This window comes from Hippopotamus amphibius, chromosome 11 (genome assembly GCF_030028045.1).
Source record: "Hippopotamus amphibius kiboko isolate mHipAmp2 chromosome 11, mHipAmp2.hap2, whole genome shotgun sequence".
Classification (NCBI taxonomy): domain Eukaryota; kingdom Metazoa; phylum Chordata; class Mammalia; order Artiodactyla; family Hippopotamidae; genus Hippopotamus; species Hippopotamus amphibius.
This window is the reverse complement of record NC_080196.1, coordinates 27,595,872-27,613,276: the sequence shown is the minus strand read 5'-3', so window position 1 is coordinate 27,613,276 and position 17,405 is coordinate 27,595,872. Positions and strand designations below refer to the sequence as shown.

Below are 17,405 nucleotides of genomic sequence, written 5' to 3'. Positions count from 1 at the left end.
CTTCTGTGCTTTAACACAGGATTTGGTTTTGTGGCAGTATCAAATGAAGAAATTGTCAACGGTTAATATTTCTTAGTAATCTGCAGATCTGTCAGTTTAAAAAATATATCAATAACCACACAGTATTTATTTTTTTATTAATTAATTAATTAATTAATTAATTTTTTTATTTTATTGGCTGTGTTGGGTCTTTTTTGCTGTGCGTGGGCTTTCTTTTTAGTTGCTGTGAGTGGGGGCTACTCTTCGTTGTGGTGCATGGGCTCCTCATTGCCGTGGCTTCTCTTGTTGCGGAGCACGGGCTCTACGCAAGTGGGCTTCAGTAGTTGTAGCACATGAGCGCAACAGTTGTGGCTCACGGGCTCTAAAGTGCAGGCTCAATAGTTGTGGCGTACGGGCTTAGCTGCTCCGCGGCATGTGGGATCTCCCTGGAGCAGGGATCGAACCTGTGTCCCCTGCATTGGCAGGCAGATTTTCAACCACTTGTGCCACCTAGGAAGCCCCCACACAGTATTTAAAGCTAATAACACAGACTTTTCGTCCAGCCTTTGGTGTCTGACCAGTCTGGATATAAATCTAAGTTCTGACAGCATAAAACTGTGTGGCTTTCTGCATATTGGTCATCATCTCTGAGTCTTAGTTTTGACATCTGGAAAATGTATACACCTTACAGGAGAGTTGGTAAGTGAAATAATAAATATAAATTCTCTAGAAGAGTGCCTGGAATTTAGTAGGTGTGCTATGAATGGCACTTCTGTATCAGAGATACGTACACATTTCATTTTTAATAAAAACTGCATTATACTCTTACCAATTGTTCCTGGATCAATACGAATTCCACTGAAACGGTCACAAAAGACTCCCTCTGAAGCTCTAAGGAGAATCAGAAGCTTTTTTTCTTTTTCTAAGGGATTTTCTAAAGTACCTGTTTACAAAGAAAAGTATATCATGTAAATTAATTTGAAATTTAAGGAGAGAGAGGGAAATTGTGGTGTAATTTTGAGAATGCAAAGTAAATGCTGTAAAGTAGACTAGATGGAGAAAAACCAATGCTGCATAGATAAAATAAGAAAAGATGGGAAAATGAGATGCAGTAAACTTCTCTGAGGGATACTGGATTACTGTTCAGCAAATATTCACTCTTCTTAAGGCAGAGCATACTTTCCTGACCTACTAATATTGACACTGGTCACATGACTTTGTTTTGGCCAATGAAATTTAAGTAGAAGTGACAGTAAAGCCAGTTCTGAGTTGGTGCTTTAAGATGCTTGGCAAGTTTTACCAGATCACTTGCAATAACGTTCCCTTCCATGAAAGGAGAATTCCTTAAATAGCCTTTAGGGGCTGGGCTGACCCGAAAAGAACCCATGAGCTAGAATCAAGTCACACTGAGACTGGCAACAATATTTGTTGTTGTGAGCCACTGAGACTTGAGGATTATTTGTTATACAACATTATTACAGCAAAACCTGACTGATACACTCTCTATGGCTAGATCCCCACGTTGCTCTACATGTATTTTAGCGTTTAATCTTCACAACACACCTGAGAAGTATGATTATCTCAGTGTTAAATATTCATACAGAATGAAGCTTAGGGGTTAAGGGACTTGTCCATATTTATCCAGCTAGGAAGTAACAGTCTGAATTTGAACAATGGTCTATTTATGCTGTGTTTTATTAAACAAGCAATAGGTTATTATCTAAGCCTAAATTCTTTTAGCAGCATAAGGACACAGTCTTCAGGCTGTGATACTCAAACAGCAGTTAGGAATTACTTCTGACCTTAATCTGTTAATATAAACAGCAGAGTTTGGTCACTTCTATTGTATGAAAATTGTTTGGGGGAATTACTGAAATTGTGTTACTGAGTATGAACCTAGCAAAGATTATTTTCTTCAGAAAATATATCTTAGAGTACATAAAATATTACAAAGCATTAGATTTTTTAAGAAGCAACTAGTGAGAAGATTGTCTCCAAACTACATACTAGATCAGAGAAGTTGACAAAACACATCTGCTGTCAAACATGCCTTTCCACTTAGAAATTCCTGAACACATAACCCAACATGAGGTTGCCAAATATGGTACGAAGTAAATGGAAACTTAAAATTGCCTGGTTGTGCTTTTGGTTAAGTGGTCTTTCAGGGGCATAAAATCATTTTCCCCAGTTGGCATCCCATATATACCTGGTTAGCCAAAGTCTCTGTGTGGGTTTCTAGCTTGCTACATACCTAGCTCTGTAGTCCAGACTTCACAGCCGTTGGTCTACAGGGATTGTTGGAAGTAAGATTCAGAGAGGTAAGTAAACTTCCCTGGATGCATACAGGAGGCCAAAGGGCATGCAAGGATTAGACCCCACAGCCTGTGTTTTCCCAATAAAACGCTAAGGTACGCAAGGCTCCGTGTAGGTAATGCCAATCCTCAGTTAAGTGACTAATGTATCCTCTTAGCCAAAACAAAGATGTGCTAGAGCAGAAAGGAGGGATGCAGGGGAGGAGGAGAATGTTAAGAAATGTGCGTGGTGTAGCTCTTATCTGGCGGTTAGAAGTCTGTCCAGTAAGCAGTTTTCCAACTGTGATTTCATTTATTTCACGGAGGGTAGTTTAGATTCTTGGGGGGAAAAAATGGCCTAGCACTAAACAGACACCAGAGAGAAAAAAAGTAGGACAGTTTTTGCCCTAGAGAAATGTATGCAGAGTCCCATGAAAAGAGTTCAGCGTTCCTCTAAAATCAGAGATTAAATCAATTATGCAACCCAAAACAGCAGCACATGTGGAGCTTTCACAGAAAGTCTGGGCAAAATTAGTCAGCCTGCCATGATCTTTTGGTATCTGAAATGACCAGAGTTTGGATTCTTTTTTTGTGATGTGGGGGAAGGGAAAGATGGAGACTAGGGACTGAGTAGAAAGAAGGCAAGGGTGACCTAAAAGAAGGAAATACATGCTATTTTAACATAAAAATGCAGTGCATCAAATGTGTGAAAGTTGGTAAATGGAAAGCCTTAAAGTCTGAACTCTTCATTTTATTCTCAAATCTATCACTCAAAGAAAGGTGAAACGCTCTCACCAGCTTGAGCTTTGTCCCTAAACGTGAGAAGCCACGGCTAAGAGAAGGCTCTCAGGATCAGGCCGCTCTTCTCTGATTTCCCTTTTTAAAGCTGCTTCAAGCTGCTCTAAACTATAACAAAAGGCAGTTTCAACCTGGGTGAATGCAGATACTCATAACAAGAGAAAATCGTTGTCATGCTGCAGAGACATACCAGGTGTTTTTGCATACATGATTTCATTTAATTTTCACAACCCTGTGATGGATATTGTTGTGGTTCTCATGAAGAAATGGAGACTGAGAGAGGTTCAGGAACTTATCAGAAATTACATAGCTAAAAAGTGGGGAAGCTGGGCTTAGACTTAAAAGTCCCATCTGAGGACACGTGGACATGGGGAATAGGAAAGAAGTAAAAGGAAGTTGTCACAACTTGGGATGATGGTAGGCAATGGAGGGGAAACAGAATATGTTCCAGATGCTAAAATCACCTGAGGAGATGGAAGGAACATAAGTTCTGGTATATAAAAGATACCTGTTATAATGATTTGAGGAATATGGTACAAATGGATTCCATGAACTTCAAAGGTAAGAAAAAGGGAAAAGGACTTTATGTGATTTTATTAAGTGAACCTCTTTGATGCAATCAAACATAAACCTAGTTCACACTTAAGTCCACTCTTTGAACACGACTCCCCACACCTTGTGACTAAGCCAACCCACACTGAATTACTTACCTTTCCCTCCACCCTCCTCTGTGCCTGTGAGATTCCCGAGGCTTTTATATGCCTACCTTCATCCTAACTCCTAATCATCTCTCAAAACTTGGCTTCACTGTAATTTATTTCTAAAAGCATCCTATGACCTTGAACTAGAGGCCCCCTTTTGTGCATAAAAATGTCCGTGCCCCTTGTTGCAGTAAGTCTCCTTCAAGGACCTTGCCCTAAAGAAATAGTGTGGAACATAGGGAAAGGTTAGAGCCCAAAGTTCTCCACTGCAGTGCTATCTATTTATAACAGCAAACATTGGAAAATGCTTTGAAATAGCAAATGATTGGAAACAGCCTTGTGCATTTAGAACTCCTTCATCCTCCCCTCCCGCTCCCCCCAGTTTCCTTGCCACACTCAGGAGCTGAGCCACCTTGAGTCCCCAAACGAGACCAAACCTAGCTCAGAGGACACCTCCTCTGGGATCCTTCCCTGTCAACTATGTCTCTGTTAAGTGGCCCTCTGCGGGCTACCACACATACCATGTTTTACCTCAATGCTTCACAACTGTACTGTGTCTTTTATCAGACTGTCTCCTCTTTACAGTATGCTCCCTGAGAGAAGGAGCTGTGTTCACTTCTATTTTGTCCCCCAAATTGTTAGCTAGATAATTTTAACCAATCATCTTGCAGAAAACACTTAGAAATAAAGAGGGATACTCCACAGTAAAAAAGACTCATTTCACCAATGTTATAAGAATATTAAGTATGTATGTGCCTAGCATCATAGCTTCAGAATAAAGCAAAAATGAAGCAAAAACAGAATTATAAGGAAAAGCAGATATCTCTAAAATAACTAAGAAAATAGTAAGGATGCAACAGTTTTGACTAATACAACTAGCAAATAACATAATATGTGTAGATGGGAAACTAGACTCACAAAGAATACATATTCTTTTCAAACTTGCATAAAACATTCACAAATATTGGTCATATGAGGACCCTAAAGCAAATTTAAAAGAATTAAAACCAGACAGCATATGTTCTCCTACCATAGTTTAATCAAAATGTACAATTCATCTTGGGAAAAGTCTATAAACTGAACTGTGTTAAAATAAATGTTTTCCAATTATCTAGAGATACCAACCATTAAGAGAGTGAAAAAGCAAGCCACAGAGTGGGCAAAGGTATTTGCAACTCATATAACCAACAAAAGGTACATTCCAAAATATATAAATGACTTCAACAAATAAGTACTAAAAAGATAATGAAAAAAATAAAAAATAAAAAGATAATGTATCATTTAAAAAGGGCAAGAGAACAGCTACTTTACAAAACAAAATACCAAACAGAAAATAAAAATTTTAAAAGGGCTCAAATCACATTAAAAACTAGAGATATGCAGATTAAAATAATCATGAGGTCCCGCCACATATCCACTAGAATGGAGTCCTATTTAGTTGAACAGTGTACTTGTTACTTTACAAACTTTTCTGTACATGTGTCATATTTCACAATGAACTATTATGTTTCAAGGACACTTGTCAAAAAGTTCATCAACAGAATGGAAACTAATCAAAATTATATATTTTTTCTGCTTCTCTAAAGCATTAAATTCTTTTACAGCTTTAATGAGATATAACTGATGTACAAAAACAACTGCATATATTCAATGTATATTGACCAAAATTTTAGACTTGTCCCCCTAATAAACTTTTTGTTGGGTCCTGCTCACTGAATCCAAAACAACAAATTGTGTTTCTAAATAATCTGTATTTCACTCCAAGTTAACCTTGAAATTCCATAAATATCACAATTGCCCATAAAAGATAGGTTAAGAAATTATCCCCAATATCAATTTTACACATTTTCTCCTGTCCTCAGAAGTAGGTTATACGCTCATGACTGAGCTTCCAGCTGGAGCATGACTATTTTTCTCATGTCTTGCTATGGCTATTTTCTTCATAGCAGAGCCTCTAGAACATTCTGGACAAACAGTGCTAAATCAATTAAATTGTGAAGCTTGTTTTATTCTGAATTAGCTTTTAATTCCCAGTGTACACTTGACCTACTAAAACACTCCTCCCCAATGGAATCAATCCCACGTGAAAAAAAAAAAAATGAAGGGTGGAAGAGTTTTCAGTCCAATGAAATGACATGGTTATAAGAATAACCAGCTGGCATTATCAAACGATAAATCTCCAGCCCCTCAGACAGTGATTTATTCAAGCTGACAAACTTTTATTAGTGATGAGAGGCCTCTCAATTTGTTAACAATTGATAAAAATTAAAATTAAAGTTAATATATAATGTATACACTCACATATTTACAAAATATATAAAAACCCTTAAAATTCCATAAATAAGACTGAACTAATTTACTTCTGTAAGCCTCAGTTTCTGCAATTTCACATAAAGTAGGCACAATAATAGATCCATTTTTCATTAGGGTTAAATGATTTAGTGCATGTTAAAGATACACGGCAGGACTTGCATTTAATACAAGCTCTGTAAAATGTTGGCTCTTAGTAGTAATAACAGTATAAACAGTGCTAGTAACAAATAGAGAAATGAAACATTTTAAAATCAATGTTTAAATTTGGAAATTAAGAGAAAGAAGGCAAGCTTTTCCTAGCAAGTAATGTATTATTCTTCAAGTGCTAAAAACTAGACATATCGCAGGTAAAAATATTAGGTGATCACTTATTTGAATGTCCAGACCAAGGAACTGCAGGAAATACAATTAAATTTCTCAAATTCAAATACTCTCATAAGAGTTTTCTAACCAAGAAAATAAATTATTCATTCATTCAGTCACTTGTTTGCTTAAAATTATTTAGCTTTTCCATGAAAAAATAATTAAATAATATTTAACAAGTATTTTATTTATTATATAATTAACTATTTAATAATTTTAAAATAATAAATTTCTAAGGAATTTTATGTTATTGTGATAGAAGTTCAAGAGTCCAAAATATAGTTTGGGAAAAGGTGACTGAGAAAATATTAAAATATTAAAGTAAAAATGGTTACTGTAATTGTGTTTAGTAGAAGGATCATTTCTTGTATCAGCATTTTGCTTAAAAATACATATACATATAAGAATAATGTGATGTTTGTCAGAGAACTAACATCCATCTGAAAATAAATAGATATTTCTATGTTGATCTAACTTTCAAATATGTATTATTTAACTTTTGGCTACCAATCTTCTTAGGAACTCACGGAAATGGAGTTCAGTGCTTCCTGAACCTGTAAAGAAAAAATCTTTTTTGCTTTTGCCCTTGTAGTTAAATAAGTATGGTATTTAAAAGTCACATCCCTTTAATTTCACCTTTTTATTAACTAGTAGTTTGATTAGAGAATGGTCCATATAAACAGGAACTGATTTGTTAACTGATGGTCTATATTAGCTAACTTATAAACCATCTATTTTACAGATATCTATGTACACTTATATTTACACATTAAATGTGTGCTTAATGTGTATTATTTTTTAATCATAAACTTGAAAGAAAATATTTTTCTTTCTTTTGTTTTTTTACTTAATATATTATTTTTAAACAAACATCACCACAAGATTCTCTCTGGCTACTCAATGAGTCTGACTACTGGGTATTGTGGCTTTAAGCTGCAGGATATGTTTTAATCTACACTTTTCTCTGGTTTGTCTCCTTCTTATTGCTTAATCATCCAATGAGCCTTACAGAACTGTCAGTTTGGGAGGCAATAAACTGTGTATGGATTTTTCTTTCTTCTTTAGGATTAAGAAAGTCCCAATCATGGAAGCAATGAAAGAAACTTCCATACACCTAGTACTTCATTTCCTGACAATCAAAGTCATGTGCTAATGATGACCTTAGGCTCCTGGCTACAGATACGAGACAGGGCTGACAAATATCCATCACTGGCTCTGCACAACAATATGTGACAAGTTTTAGGATAAAAACCCAGTTCCTAGCATAATTACTGAGTGACTAGGCAGTACGTCACATGACCTGGCTCTGACAAGCTGAAGGAACAATGCACTGCTAAGTCCTCAGGGACACTGAAATGTGGGGCATGTGTTGTTTACTCAGGGATCAAGGAGACTTCTGTTAAGTTTTAAAGACACACATATATTATTAGTGATTATTCCTCTCTGAAATCCTCCTCCAAACTATCATGAGAGAATTCTCCATTTGCAATTTTAAAAGCATGCATAAGACTAAAACACTTTCCATTGAGTTGCACATTTGGATCAATAACATGTTAACGTCACTGATATCTAAGATAACAAAGCACACATATGAAAGCATGGAAATGATGTCTCAACTAAAAAAGGACACTGATGAAAAGAATGAGTTCAGACAGCTATTCCTGGGCAAAGAAACACAAACATTTAAAACACTAAACAAACCAATGTTTATTGAACCAGCTTTGAGTCAGGCATTTTCATTAGCTTTCCTCTCCTAAACAAAATAAAATTTAGATTGGTACAAGATCACCAATGTTTTCAATGTGTTTTTTAACCCCTGTTTGTTTCTTTTATATGGGGGGGGGGCAAACATTGCAGTCATTTATATATTAACACTATAAGTCAACATAAACAAACAGGGGTTAAAAAACACATTGAAAACATTGGTGATCTTGTACCAATCTAAATTTTATTTTGTCTAGGAGGATGTACTACAAGAAAAAGGCACAGAGCTGAAAGACAGATTTATATGTGTCCATTAATTTATGGACACATTATTAGAAGCCTACTATGCACAATGTCAGGGTTACAACTTGCTGTAAAGAAGCCTATTATCTAATACAGAGAAGACATTCATGAAAACATACCATTTCATAACAAGAAAATGAATGCAGTAATGACAACATGAATGGTAGAATGGGCCAGAAGAAAAGATACACTGAGACCTACTGAATGGAGACAGAAAATGCCCATAATAAAGGTTGTCCTTGGGCCAAGGCTTGAAGGACAGGTATTTGAAGTGACTAAAATAACCTCTAATCCTGGTGCCTGCTCTTTACCAGCCATGAGACCTTGGAACCAATCAAAAATCTCTTTGGATCTCAGGTCTGTTATCCACATGATGATACAGATGAATCACACAATCTCTGAGGTCTGAGATATCACAGTTATAAATCTGCTATTGGGGAATTTTCCAGAAATTGTATAATGACCTGCTAAGCTAGGTTTACAACCCAGATTTCTAGAATTTCCATATTCGTGATGGTCCTAAACTAATTTCTGTCTTGTTAAAATCATATGTATGAGATTATCAAAAAGCAGCAATGTTCAGCACATTTTGGACTCACTTGCCTTCTTCATTGCTTTAGAAAACAGCACTGCATTGCTTAAAACCCATCCTATCCTGTGAAACTCATGCCTGCTCTTCCATAGTCTCTAGCTACCACGGCTGCCTTTCTGCCTCACAGCTATGGAAAGCACATGTCTGGCTCTGCCTCAGGACTTCTGCACCAGCTCTTCCTTCAGTCTGAAACCCTCTTGTTCAAATCTTTGCAAGTCTATGTCTTTCTTGTCTCTATGATCTCAAGTCACACTGGCTCTTCAGAAAGGTATTTACTGACTACCTAATCTATGGTGCCAATACCTCTCTTCAGCTCACTCCTCTGTTTAGTTTCCTTCAGAGCATGTATTGCCATCTAAAATTATCTTCTCCATTTATTTCACTATTTCATTGTCTATTTTCCCCAACAAACGAGTACAAGTAGGAATCTTATTCGTCCTGCTCACTGCTGAACACTCAAGTCCTAAGAATGCTTGGCACTGAGTTGGTATTCAATCTTCCATTGAATATCTACACATTTGCTCCATTTTATCATCCAAAAGAAAGTTTGTTACTCAGAGAAGCATATAAAGCTTTGACAACATCACTCAATATGGACTTTTCAATTTCAAACATGGGATTGAATCTGTTCGATTGTATTTAACACTATATATTAAGCCAAAAAATCAAATTGTTAAAGAATAGACAAATGGCATCAAACTTATTAGAAGTTACTGGCTTTCAGGTAATGTGTCAAATTTTTTTCTTTGTTCAACATGCAAAGTAACATTTTGTGTCAAAACTATATTTTGACAGCCATATAAAAACAATAAAACAGCCAATTTCCTTTCCTGCTTTCTTTATTCTCTCCACTGTATCTCATACTACTCATTCCCTCTTGCTTGCAAATTCCTTCCTTTGTTTCAAGACATTTCTCATTTTCCATCTACCTTCATAGCTGTTTCTTTTCCTTTCTTCTTCCTGAACTCAGCTTCCTCCATTACCTGTAAAATGTTTGTTTTCGCCAAAATTTCAGCACTGGTCATTTTTTCTTCTCTATTTCACAGCTTTGATTTCACATTTTAGCTGATGACCCTCAAATATATATATATATTAGCACAATCCTCTCTCCTATGCTTTCTCATAAATCAATTTGTCCTCTACATATTATCACTTACACATCCTATTGAAACCTAAACTTGCAAATACAAATCTATTTAATCAACAAACCACTGTACAGCCTTACTAGCTGCTTGACACTCTTCAAGCACTTTAATAAACATTAATTCACTTAATTTTTATAAAGCTCTATAAAATAAGCATGATTATTATTATTACCATTTTAGAGGTAAGGAAACTGAGGCAGAGATAGCTCATGTAACTTATCAGAGTCACTCAACTAATAAGTGATGAGAAGGAGGTTCTGTCCAGGCACCACCAAGGACTCAGATCTCCCAACCTGAAACCCAGGATGTATCTTAAACAACTCCTCACCTCCCATCAAAATTGCCACTTGGTGCCAGTGATTTTTTACTTCTCAATACTTCTCTAATTAATTCTTCCTCTTTAACTCCAGTGCCTTAGTTCAATCTTACACAATTTCTTTCCAGAAACACTTCGTAGCCTTCTCACTTTTCTCCGTGCCCCTTCCAATACATCCCCTACACTACCAAAAGTGATCGCTCTAAGACCACATCTAATCATGTCACTTCCCTGCTTAAAACTATCCAGTGACTGCACACTGCCTTCATGATAAAACCCAAACTCTTTAACATAATTCATAAGGCCAAGAAACTTCATTGGCTACCGCCATTCTATAAATCCTACAATCCAGACCTACCCTGACATTGTTCCTACTTTCCTGAAGGTATAATGCTCATGCACAAATATGTGCCTTTTCAGATCTCTTCTTTTATCTTTAACCCCCCCCCCCTTCATGCTGGAAGAGGTGACACTTCCAATTATGTTTTTATTTGTTTGTCTCCACTGCTTTATTGAGACATCTCTTGAAAAGTAGGTTCATGACTTCTACTTCTGTACACCCAACCTCTCCTGTGGTACTTGGCACATGGCAGGCAATGAATAAAAAACATGATGAATGAAAGGATGGACAAACAAGTGAAATACTTTAAGCTTATCTTAAGTGTTTTATCAGACTAATGAGACAACCACTGAACAAAGAATGAAATTGAGTTTGGCATTTGCGATGCAGCTGTAGCCCTCTAAGCAAAGCTTTGATCTTAAATTTCTCTTCTAATGCTAGCATTATGATTCCACTCTACTAAAAGTCAATTGATACTTTTTGCCAGCACCAGTTGCCTTAAAAGCACAGCCACCAAGAAATATAATTCCACAATGTTGGGACCTGTATCAAATGGCATCAGATAGCAGACAGACTCTGGCAGTGCTCTGTGCCAGTGTCCACATCTATTAGGTTTATTTGCTAACTAGTCTTATTATCTTTTTCATGTTGGGATTTCTTTAGGGTGTGGTAGAATGGGACAGATGGGTTGAAAGCCTTCCTTCAGGCATCATACACATAGGATTGGGCAGATGGGTTCCTTTCGGATAATCAACCTTCAAGCCTGGAACACATGGACAAGCACAGAGAAAAAGAACTTACCGTTGTCTAGTAATAGATAAAAATATATTTGGGAATGGACAAAATTTAAAATAAGATATTTGAAATGTATAAATAAAAAGTGGAAAGTGACATTGTGTCACTTCTCTTCAAAGGTACAGATTTTCAGGTAACAAGTTTGAATAATAGTAAAAAGTGACGTCAGAAACCTAAAAGAACTTACAAAAAAAAGACCACACTTAGCAGTAGAAGATGCCAACCTGAAATAAGTTTTCTAGTAACATGAACAAGGCTCAATTTTATTGAACATTTCTATCAGTTAAATGGATGAGGATTTTATAGAATATGAAGCAAATGAGCAAATGATATTAATCTGGGAGGAAAAAAATCAGAAGGCAAAAGGATTTCCTCTCTGTGGAAAGATGGATTGAAATAATAAAATAAAGAGATGAATAAAAAATATTGCATTGTCTCCCTAAAACCCAAGTGAAAACAAAATAATCCTTACCCAAGTGTAGAATGTAGAGATATGTATTTGAGGCAGCACATGTAAAAAGAGTAGGAATTAGAGTTGACAAAATAATTGGCATAACGCAACTGGATGAAGATGAATCTTTGACTGTTTTAACAGAAGTTGGACTTTTTCAAACTCTGCCCTCCTTTCCTCCGCTCACTGCCCTGGGACATGGCTGCCCTGGACACAGGACAGCACTGAGTCTTCCTTTACTCACAGTTCTGGTTGGGTCTGGCTAAATGGCAGCATGAGCAGGAGATGAGGGAGGACAGAGAGTGAGATCTGGTATTTACTCCCAGAGGTCCTTCCTGGTACTGAGTATGTCCCAGTCACACAAAAGTTCATGCTGTTGTCTGACAACCATCACCATGCATTCACCTCCATCTCGGATTCTAGTAACAACCTTTTTCTCTTGCTCCTTTGGAGAAGGGATGATAAGGATGTTCTCCTGATTCTAGCCCTGGGGTTTGCCTCAGGCCATTTGGATTTTTGTAAAGGTTTCCTTCATTAAAATCTCTTCCAATTGTCCAATTTAGTATATGACATGTACTTCCCACAGGCACCCTGACAGATAAACTAGCATTTATTAAACACTTATTATATGCCAAGCACTTCATAGGAGCTGTTATACTTATGGTTTCAGCATCACTCTGAGGTAGGTTCTATCATATGTTACAGATAAAGGGATGGAGGCATCCAGAGGCTGATTTACTTAAGGCCAAACATCAAGCAGGCAACCAGGTTGGATGTGACCCGAGACTGTCTGACTTAGAGCCCATGAATATAGCCCAGTTCTGCTATATTCATTTCACTCTGTTCAGAATAAGTCAAGCTTATGCTTATACTCTTAATAGGGAGAACAGTCCTTTCCCCCTGGCTTCATACTTTCAGAGGAATTAAACAAAACAAGTTTGTTTAGGAACAATTTCAGGAAGCATGAGGGGATTTCATAACTCAGAAATGTGGAGGGAGTGCAGATTTGTAAGATCTTTCTGAGAAGCAATTTGACAATATGCATGCAGGACCTTAAAGCGTGCACTTACCCTTAGGCCCATTAATTCTATTTATAAAAGTCTATCCTAAGAAAATAATCAGAGATGTAAATAATGACTTAAGTGCTAAGATGTTCATTTCAGAGTAAGCTACCAGGGGAAAAAAAACCTAAAATAAGCTTGACTGTTCAACAATAGAAAATGGTTAATCTTTCTTGACCCACCTCCTCACAGTAATGATAATTAAAACAAAAATAAACAAATGAGAGCTAATCAAACTTAAAAGCTTCTGCACAGCAAAGGAAACCATAAACAAGACGAAAAGACAACCCTCAGAATGAGAGAAAATATTTGCAAATGAAGCAACAAAGGATTAATCTCCAAAATATACAAGCAGCTCATGAAGCTTAATACCAAAAAAGCAAATAACCCAATCCACAAATGGGCGGAAGACTTAAATAGACATTTCTCCAAAAAAGACACACAGATGACTAACAAACACAGGAAAAGATGCTCAACATCACTAATCAGCAGAGAAATGCAAGTCAAAGCCACAATGAGGTATCACCTCACACTGGTCAGAATGGATGGCCATCATCAAAAAATCTAGAAACAATAAATGTTTCTAGAGAGGGTGTGGAGAAAAGGGAACCATCCTGCACTGTTGGTGGGAATGTAAGTTGGTACAGCCACTATGGAAAACAGTTTGGACATTCCTCAAAAAACTAAAAATAGAACTACCATACGATCCAGTAATCCCACTACTGGGCATATACCCAGAGAAAACCATAATCCAAAAAGAAACATGTACCATAATGTTCATTGCAGCACTATTTACAATAGCCAGGACATGGAAACAACCTAAACACCCATCAACAGATGAATGGATAAAGAAGATGTGGCACATATATACAATGGAATATTACTCAGCCATAAAAAGGAATGAAATGAGTTATATGTAATGAGGTGGATAGACCTAGAGTCTGTCATACAGAGTGAAGTAAGCCAGAAAGAGAAAGGCAAATATTGTATAATAATGCATATATGTGGAATCTAGAAAAATGGTATAGATGATCTTATCTACAAAGCAGAAACAGAGACACAGATGTAGAGAACAAATGTATGGCTATCAAGGGGGGAAGGAGTGGGGTGGGAGAAATTCTGAGACTGGGATTGAGACATACACGTTATTGGTACTATGTATAAAGTAGACAACTGATGGGAACATACTATACAGTACAGGGAACTCTACCTAATCCACTGTGGTTACCTAAATGGGAGGGAATTTTAAAAGGGAGAAGATACCTGTATGTATATGGCTGGTTCATTTTGTTGTACAATGGAGGCTAACACAACATTGTGAAGAAACCATACTCCAATAAAAATCAATTTAAAGAAAAGAAAAGAAAATGGTTAACTAAATTATTATGCATGTATGTATACGTATAGACTCACATAGATGTGGAATATTAAAGCTATCAAAATTGTGTCTCGGAAATAGAATGAATTGAGGAGATTCTCACATTGTTAGCATAGGATTCAAAAGATTATCAAGCTGTATACTCTATGTTTTAAAGTGTGTGTGTGCATGTACACAGCACGTGTAGGGAAAAAATGATTTTAGGACTACAAAACGTTGATTACGTTTATCTTTACATTTGGATGTATAAATGAGTACTTCATTTCTTCTGTATAACTTTCTGCTTGCTTTTCTGTATTTTCCAGGTTGCCCAATAGAACCAAAAAATAAAAAAAAATTTTAAACATCAGCAACTGTGATTAAAATTATATGACTGTAATTATATAACCATGATGATAACTATGTCTAAAGTAACTGTGATTTATCTAAGGCTGAAATAATAGGAATCGCAGAATCTGAAAGAGAGAAGCTTCAATAAAGTGTGAATGAAGGGCTATCGAAAGAAAGAGTTTAACACTCATCCTAAACAGATCAAACAGAAGACCTGAACCAACAGAAATTAGAGGAAGATAGACTGTGGCTATTAGAAGGAAACAAATTCTAATAGACTTTTTAAAAGTGGGAACACATTGTATCGAAAGGTTTTGATTTTTCTATCACTGGAAACATTTAAGAAGAGGTTTGACCACAATTTTTCAGGAAGCTTCTTGCTGTGATATAAACTTTGGACAGGTAGTTAGGCCGGAAGTCTCTCCCTCCAGAGCTTCTACAATTTGCAGGCTACTGAACAACAACATCTGAACATTTCCTCACCATCAGAGATTGTTTCTTTGGGATAAGGTGTTTTTGTTTCTGAAAACTCTCTTTTAATCTCCCTTTTGGGGACAAAGTAGAATGCCTTACTGAGTTCAAAAGTAGTTCCTTTGAGGGCAAGAGACATGTCTTCCCATCATTGTATACAACAGTTTCAAGTACGTAGCCTACCTAGAACAACTCATTTTTTTTAAGCTCCTTATTGAAATATAATTGATTTACAGTTGTGCCAGTTTGTGCCAGTTTTTGCTGTACAACAAAGTGAATCAGCTGTATTTATACATATATCCCCCACATCCCCTTCCTCCTGCGACTCCCTCTCACCCTCCCTATCCCAGCCCTCTAAGTCATCACCCATCATCGAGTTGATCTCCCTGTGTTATGCAGCAGCTTCCCACTAGCTGTATATTTTACATTTGGTAGTGTATATATGTCAATGCTACTTTCTCACTGCGTCCCAGAGTCCCCTTCACCCCCCCCCCCACCCCGCTGCCATGTCCTCAAGTCCGTTTTCTACATCTGCATCTTTATTCTTGCCCTGTCACTGGGTTCATCAGTACCATTTTTTTAGATCCATGTATATGGATTAGCACATGGTATTTGTTTTTCATGTTTTTATTTAAGTAAGTCAGTGTACCAAACCTGGTTAACTCATCACCCCAGATACACTCCATCCTGCAACATCCCTCACTTCCCAGAGGGAGGACACTCATCTCCCAGTATGTTGCATCTCTGGCACCTCCACCAGCTGCCCAGGGAACCACAAAATATAACAAAGACAAACAGAAGAGTTCATGGGTTTGCTGTGGGGGGAGGCGGGGCAGCTGAATTGCTTGCCTTGTCCCCAGCTTTCTCCCTTTACTGTCCCAGGATGTGGCAGTTCTATAAGGCTCCTCTCAAGGCATCTCCCATGCTGAGCAAACAGCCCTGTTTCCTTGAGAAACCCACTCTCACTTCACAGTAATTTTCTGCCCCAGTAAAGCATGAGCACATAAGCTTGGCTTTCAGGTTTGTTCTCTGAAGGATCTGCACTAAGATAGCAACTGAAATTTTCTTGTGAGTTGGTGAATTGAAGGATAATCAATCCACCCTATGAGATCTTCTGAAAGAGTGAGCCACGGGTAAATTCTCACACAAAGAACTAAAGGGAGAAAGAATTGATGTGTGGCCTGGAGGAGACAAAAAGAGCCCTGCAATGAGCATGAGGAGCCCGGGGCCAGATGACAGCAGAGAGAGGACGGACAGGAGGGAGTGACCAACAAACGTCAACTGTGTCTGTGTCCGAAGCTTGCCAGGGAGAAGCTTTACTGGGAAACTTCCTCTTTGCCTCAGCCCTCCCCAAACTCCCTTAAGCAATCTGCTGGATGACACCATCCTCTCCCAAGGCCTCTCTCTCCTCCCAATCCTGGTGCCCTTGCCCTTGACTCACCAACTCTCAGCTCCCCGCCTGCAATGAGCATGCATGCCACACTCAGAACGTTGCTTCTGTCCACAGGGAATTCTAGAGTCCCCATCACATAGAGGCCTCTGAGGGGCAGAAGATCTGTATCCACAAGGACAGTCCTGTCTGCAGAAGGAAAAGAAATTGCTCAGACATGTAACCAAGACAAAAATTGCCTTCTCTCCTCCAGTGACTTATCCTGGGGTTCTCCAGGCAGCTCAGGAGCTGCTTCCCTTGCTGCCGGGGCCAGGACAGGTGCAGGAAGTGAAAGAACAAATGGTTTTCCGAAGGCTAGGCTTTCATAAAGAGGCAGAGGAAATGAGAAGGCATGATAAATACATTCTGCCATTGCTTCGCAAACCAAGGGTCATGGCCAAAGGCATTGCTGATGCCCCCAACCCTGCCCAAGCCTACTTTAGTGCAAATCTCCAGATGAGCTCCACACCTTTGTCCCTGTCCCTCCAGCTTGGCTCTCATGTCTGAGAGGTAGACAACCATACATACGACCTTGACCTCTGAATTCAGACTATCCAGATGTGAATCCCAGCTCAGCTATTGACTAGCTGTGCGGACCAACTTTTCCCCTCTGTGCCTCAGTTTTCTCATCTGTGAAGTGAGGGT

The 17,405-nt window shown here is 37.8% G+C and overlaps 1 protein-coding gene across 1 annotated transcript in view; it reads right to left on the bottom strand.

Moving 5' to 3' along the window:
- Nucleotides 1-17,405, bottom strand: part of PKHD1 (PKHD1 ciliary IPT domain containing fibrocystin/polyductin) — a 443,114-nt gene that overhangs the window by 151,385 nt on the left and 274,324 nt on the right. The window contains exons 52-53 of the mRNA XM_057700365.1: nucleotides 16,773-16,910; nucleotides 809-922 (exon numbers count right to left, since the gene is read on the bottom strand). Coding sequence (XP_057556348.1) covers nucleotides 809-922; nucleotides 16,773-16,910 — 252 coding nt within the window. The remainder of the gene's footprint in view (nucleotides 1-808; nucleotides 923-16,772; nucleotides 16,911-17,405) is intronic.